The following is a 5,942-nucleotide window of genomic DNA, read 5'->3' on the forward strand; positions in this document are numbered from 1 at the left end:
GTTTGTGTTTTTATATTTGCATTATTTTTGAAAGTGCAGCACGTTTTACCTATTTAGCCACCGTAGTATTTTGATCATATTGAAAAAGAGTGACCTGAATGCTGGTGCCAATCATAAAGCCCCTGTCACACTGTCCCGAAATTGACACCAGATGGACACACGAATATGGAATTGTGAATTTCGCACGAAGATGGCCCCTTAGTTGGTCAACAGCCAAGAAACAGCCGAAGCAAGTACGATGCCTACAGAAGGCCACACCATGGCACCCGAACCACACACGGAAATATGGTCGTAGACGTTACTGATGATTTAGAATATATCCAGACTCAATGTAAGAGCTTCTGCCTCTTTGGGGGGTGCTAACATTCAAACATACACTTTATTCTTTACTTTCTCTGTCTTTATATGTAGATTAGAAGATATTACTTATCTCCGTCATGTTGTTTCCATAGCAACAACAACTTCCTGTCAACAGCGTAAACTCGCCTTCAAAATAAAAGCATCTAAATAAAAGCAGGAAGTTAACCTAAAATTACATTTAAGACATACAACTGCAACGAAAGTAACAAAAACAATGTAATATTTGGAGTGTTATTTACATAATATGTTTACATGATTTTGTTGTGCAATAAATGCAATCTCGATGTCATCGTACTATAATGCGATGGCTACACGACGGCATTGCGAGGGCTTCACGTAGTCGTGTTGCCTTCCAAAGACAACCGGGCAGCTTCTTGTTTCCTTCGTATTGTCTTCGTGAGGCGAAAAATGCCCGATGGCACCGATGATCACACGAAGTCAAGACGAAGATGAAACGATTTGACAAGGTGCCCTCACGAGTGCCTTACGAAGGGCAAAATGGACTCACAAATTCAACACGAAAATGAACCTTCGAAAGGTCCTTCGGCAATATTTTGGCATTCCAAAGATTTTGCCACCGCTCACAAAGTTGCTGCTGGAGCCTGAGAAACTCCACCGGCGGTCATACGGCGGCGATGCCCTCACGAATGGCCCGATGTTGTTACGATCAGAGCCGAATTTGAACATTTCCCTTATCGTGTTTCCATCTGGTGTCGATTTCGGGACAGTGTGACGCGGGCTTTATGGAAAACAGTAGAAACTGCCTCTGCAATGTTTCACATCAGTGGTTATGAAATGTACATTTCTTAAAATGTTCCAACCGTTTTCATCTTTTGATATAACTCTTTTTCCTGGACAGCAAAGAAGGTTTTTTCCTGGAAACATGCGTAACCATCTCAAGCTGCTGGCTTTTCTCCGTTTGTGTTGAGAAAACTTGAATTCAAGGCCAAAAAGAAAAAGATTATCCGACAATATGAGAGAGGACATAAAGAACTTTTCCAGAAGAGTGAGCAGAACAGAAGCAGGCCTGTTCCTCCAGAAAATAAAAATGTGGTTCTTAACTTGACTTTTTTTAAAACTTATTTGGAGTGTTGTTCCTAAACCTGCTATGTGTTGAAGTTGTACATTGTTATTATTATTTATTTATTCTATATTTTATTTATATTTTTTAATATCTCTGACCTCGTGTAAACTCTCCCCTGACGTAGGTTATGGTAAACTTGTCTAAGAAAACCTAAACTGACCTGTGTTTCTCTGTTTCTGTTGCTCTGACACCTGCATTTCCTTCCAAGGAACACAAAATCTTTATCTGATCCTAATGTTCCGTTAACCGTCAAGTGGGAACTACGTATTTTTTTCTACGTTCTTGTGTTTTTCTTATTTTCCTGCGATACTGCTATGATTGGCTGTGAATAAGAAAATATGACGGACAGACTGTCTATTTCTAATTATTTTATGTTTTTTGAGAAAGGGGCCGGTCATATCAGATTATTTTCTTCTCCCTGCTCCTTTTCGGGTAGGGTGTGTTTATAGAGACATGTTCTGTAAACAATTGTTATACATTAAGTTGCGCATACCATGAACACATACAAATTAAATGAATATTCCGGTCTCTCTCTCACCACTTCCCGCTCTCCTCCAGCCACAGGGACCCAGGTCACGATGTATTCTCGCACCGTCCCCTCGGCCGCGTCCCAGCGGACGTTCAGAGAGCTCGTCGTGGGGTCGGTCACCTGCAGGTTCCTCGCAAAGCCCAGCGGCTCTGAAACAGGAAGTCAGCGCCAAACAGGAAGTGAGCATTTGGAGCGCACAGCTGTTAGTGTCCAGATGTGTCAGAAAAAGACTGTTTTCTGGCGGCCGTTAGCTGTCAGTGATTCAATTGATGCTGCTTCATTACCACGGGGGAAAAGAGTCAAATTCGTCTTCACTCGCCAAGCCACATGTCTACATTTCTTTAAAGAATAACATTCAAGTAAAAGATTTGACACTTCTGGTAATACGATGGGGAAGTAGAGCAGAATGCAAGAAAAACCATGAAGCAAGTGGTTCCTTTCCCGTAAACATAAAACTTCAATATCACTAATTTCTGATAATTTTCTTAGTATATTCAATTTGTCCAATTGTTTCCCTCTTTTTCTGCTTTCTTACTGTGTCTCTACCTTGAGCTTTCACTATCCATCAACTGTTATACTCTGCACTTAATATCTACCATTCATTTATATTCTTAATGCATGTTGAATGCCTTGTTAACATGCTGCTGTAACAAAACAACAATCAAATTATCAATTAAGTCTTATCTTTATCAATCTGTGTGACGATTCCTTGGAGGTTCGGGTGCTTCTTTAAGGTTTGTTCAAGCTCTAGAACTCATAGAAAGACGTAGAAATCAAACGTTTAAAAGTGTAAACACTGACTTGTCTTCCCGATGTCGCTGAGGCTCGGCCCGTCTCCCTCGGCGTAAACTGGAACGACGGTGATGGTGTAACGGGTATCCGGAAGCAGCTTCTCCAACACCGTCTTAGTGGTGCTCTCTGACACTTGCTCCTACACACACACACACACAAGTGCAGACACACACACACACAAGTGCGCACACACACACACAAGCACACACACACACACACACACACACACACACACACACACACACACACACACACACACACACACACACACACACAAAACATATAAAACTATTCATTACAGATTTAAAAGCGCTTCCGACAAAACGTTTTTTAACATTTCCAAATTATTCGACCCACTAAATTGGTTTAAAAGATATCTTTATCTTCTCTCCAGTTTTACCTCAGGAGAGAAAGTACATACAACCATAATAACTTTTAGGCACATTTATTCATTAAAATGTATAAAAACGTTGGGATTGAACAAATTCAGTCATAGATCAAACACATTTAAATAATCCCAGGTATTTGCAGGTCTTAATTATCTGTTGTTTTCCTTCTTAACCCCACAATCAACAGATACACCCCCACACAAGCCGCACTGAACTCCTCTGGCTAAGTACTTTAACATTTTGGGTAAATGATGTCATCGTCAGAGACCAACGCAGCGTTTCTACGAGACACAAACACGTCCGTCAGCCAGATGTTGTTTCACGCTCTCGACACAGTCTCAGAGAGCGGGATTTACAGCCACTTATTCTCTAAAAGCTGCGCTGCAGGAACACAAAGCCCACGTTGACGGATGAAAAAGGCTTTTGATGCTTTTGTGATGCATGATGGGATTATCCTGTCAGAGGGTGACGTCACTTTGATCCTTTGATCGTTTTGGGTCTGAATTCAAACACTGTCTGACTTTTATCTTCGCTTCTGCTGCAGAACTGGGACATTTTGAAGCTTAAAGATGGAAAAAACTGACTAACCAGGTGGTTTTTGTTACATACTTTTTACTGCAAGCATTGAGAGGCTTCCCCCTGATTTGAAGTGTAAAAATCAGAACGCATGACGTCACTAAATCCCCGCTAAAAACCCACCTCTTGTCCTTATAGCGTTTTGACATCTTGTAGATTGTTGCTGTTAAATGGTCTATTGTTTTAACTTGTACTTGTTTTATGGTGTGTGAGCTGAGCTGTGGGATTTCTGTTTGTTGTGTTTGTTTATTTGTCTGTACAGCACTTTGGTCTGGAGCTTTTAAAGTGCATTTGATCTAATTTTATAAATAAAAAGTATTATAATGATGAAATAAAGAGTGTTACCACGATCTCCGGGCCTCCGTCCACGGGGCTGTAGATCACTTTGTATCCCTGCACGTTCCCATCAGCTGGGCTCCAGCTCACTGTCAGGGTGGTGATGGAGGGGTCGATCACCTGCATGTTGCCCACGCCGCTCAACGGCACTACGGCAGGGAAATGACATTCATTTATATCATATTATTACAGACTTTCAGGTGGAAGCAGTGGAGAACAAATACTTAGTTACTGTACTTAAGTACATGTCTCTGGTATCAGTACTTTACTCCACTACTTATAGTTCTGATGACTTTTTACTTTTACTTCTTACATGTTGAACACAAATACCTGTACTTTCTACTTCTTACATGTTGAACTCAAATACCTGTATTTTTAAACACGAGTATTTGTACTTCTACTTGAGGAAAGGATGGGTTTACTTTTGCCATCTCTGATTTTAATCCACATTTTCCGGTGTCTTTTTTGTCCGTTTTATCAATTTATTTCGACAGTTCCGGACCTGTCATTTTTTTGACTTTTTTTAGAATCTTAGAAAATAAGATGGACATATTAAAGATACAGCTCGTATAGGTTAAGCGTTTTGAGAACCAGGAAAAGCACTAAATAAATAAATAACATGTCATATTATTATAGTTGCTGAACGTGAAATATAAGAGGTAACCTACGTGTCTTCCCGTTCTCTGACTGGCGCCTCCCCTCTCTGGCGGGATACACCGGCAGCACGGAGACGGTGTACGGCGTGTCGGACAGAAGGTTCCTCAGGATGATGTTCGTGGTTCCTGCGGGGACTTGCTCCTGTTCACAGAGATTCAGAATAAAGAGTCATTCAGATCAGAAGTCTCCTAACAGGCTGCCGGATCTGTTTCCGTCCGGAAAAATATGTCAAAGTCCGACAAATTCAAATCTCTCGGGTCATAATGTCGGAAACAAAAAGATCCCCCTTTAAGCACAAAATTAAGTCAATTAAAAACAGGCAATTAACCAATTAAGACAATCTGAGCAGCAGACCTACATGTATTTTTGTAGCAGTTAAATAGTTATTATTGTGTCATCAGAGAATATGTCGGCTAAAAGCTGCAGGAACTTCTTTCTGTTGAGTTTTACAGCGTAGTATTTTATGTATAAATACGTATTTTTCCGTGACTTTGTGAGTAATTCTCCCTCAGAGTCTCACCATCTCCTCCCGGCCCCCGGCTGCAGGAACGAAGAACACTTTGTAGAGTCGGACGGCTCCATCCGCGGGGTCCCAGTTGACCTTCAGAGAGGTCATGGTGGGGTCGCTCACCCGCATGTTCTTCACCCCCCCCAGAGGTCCTGGACACGTTAAGAGAGATCAGATCAGATAAAGTGGATCGTTATTCATCCCCGTGGAGAAATTCAGTAATTTATCAGAAACAGGGTGAGAATGAAAAACAGGGCAGCACAGGTTCACACAGATTAGAGATGGATATTAATTCATGTGGATTGTGTATACATAGGTATATACATAGGTATATACATAGGTATATACATAGGTATATACATAGATATATACATATTTGTATATATATTTGTAGTTTTTGGTATTCGGGATTGTGGGAAACGGTATTTCAATCACAAACTAAAAGATTGACAATAAAGATGACTTTGACTAATAAAATTAAAGATACAATTCAAATGAACAAACTGTATATACGTATTTGGGTCATATATAAATATAAGATGAGATGTATGTGTGTCGGTAATAGTTGTTGTGAAACAGAGTGTATTTTATGTCCAGTACTTGTGTCACATTGTTGACCCAAGAGGTGTTTAAGAACAATATTGTTTAACTTTCACAAGGTCGGACTTTCTAGGACTTTTTTCCGTCAGCGTTGTCGCCTTACGTGTCTTG

The 5,942-nt window shown here is 40.6% G+C and overlaps 1 protein-coding gene across 1 annotated transcript in view; it reads right to left on the bottom strand.

The window, feature by feature from the left end:
* Window positions 1–5,383, bottom strand: part of LOC104953254 (collagen alpha-1(XII) chain-like) — a gene marked incomplete at its 5' end in the record, with an annotated part of 30,915 nt that extends 25,532 nt beyond the window's left edge. The window contains 6 exons of the mRNA XM_010780172.1: window positions 1,605–1,644; window positions 1,983–2,122; window positions 2,775–2,904; window positions 4,076–4,215; window positions 4,735–4,864; window positions 5,244–5,383. Of these exons, the coding sequence (XP_010778474.1) occupies window positions 1,605–1,644; window positions 1,983–2,122; window positions 2,775–2,904; window positions 4,076–4,215; window positions 4,735–4,864; window positions 5,244–5,383 (720 nt within the window). The remainder of the gene's footprint in view (window positions 1–1,604; window positions 1,645–1,982; window positions 2,123–2,774; window positions 2,905–4,075; window positions 4,216–4,734; window positions 4,865–5,243) is intronic.
* Window positions 5,384–5,942: the final 559 nt, after the last annotated feature.

The sequence above is a fragment of the Notothenia coriiceps genome, unplaced genomic scaffold, assembly GCF_000735185.1.
Source record: "Notothenia coriiceps isolate Sejong01 unplaced genomic scaffold, NC01 NC01_scaffold00021396, whole genome shotgun sequence".
NCBI classification, from domain to species: domain Eukaryota; kingdom Metazoa; phylum Chordata; class Actinopteri; order Perciformes; family Nototheniidae; genus Notothenia; species Notothenia coriiceps.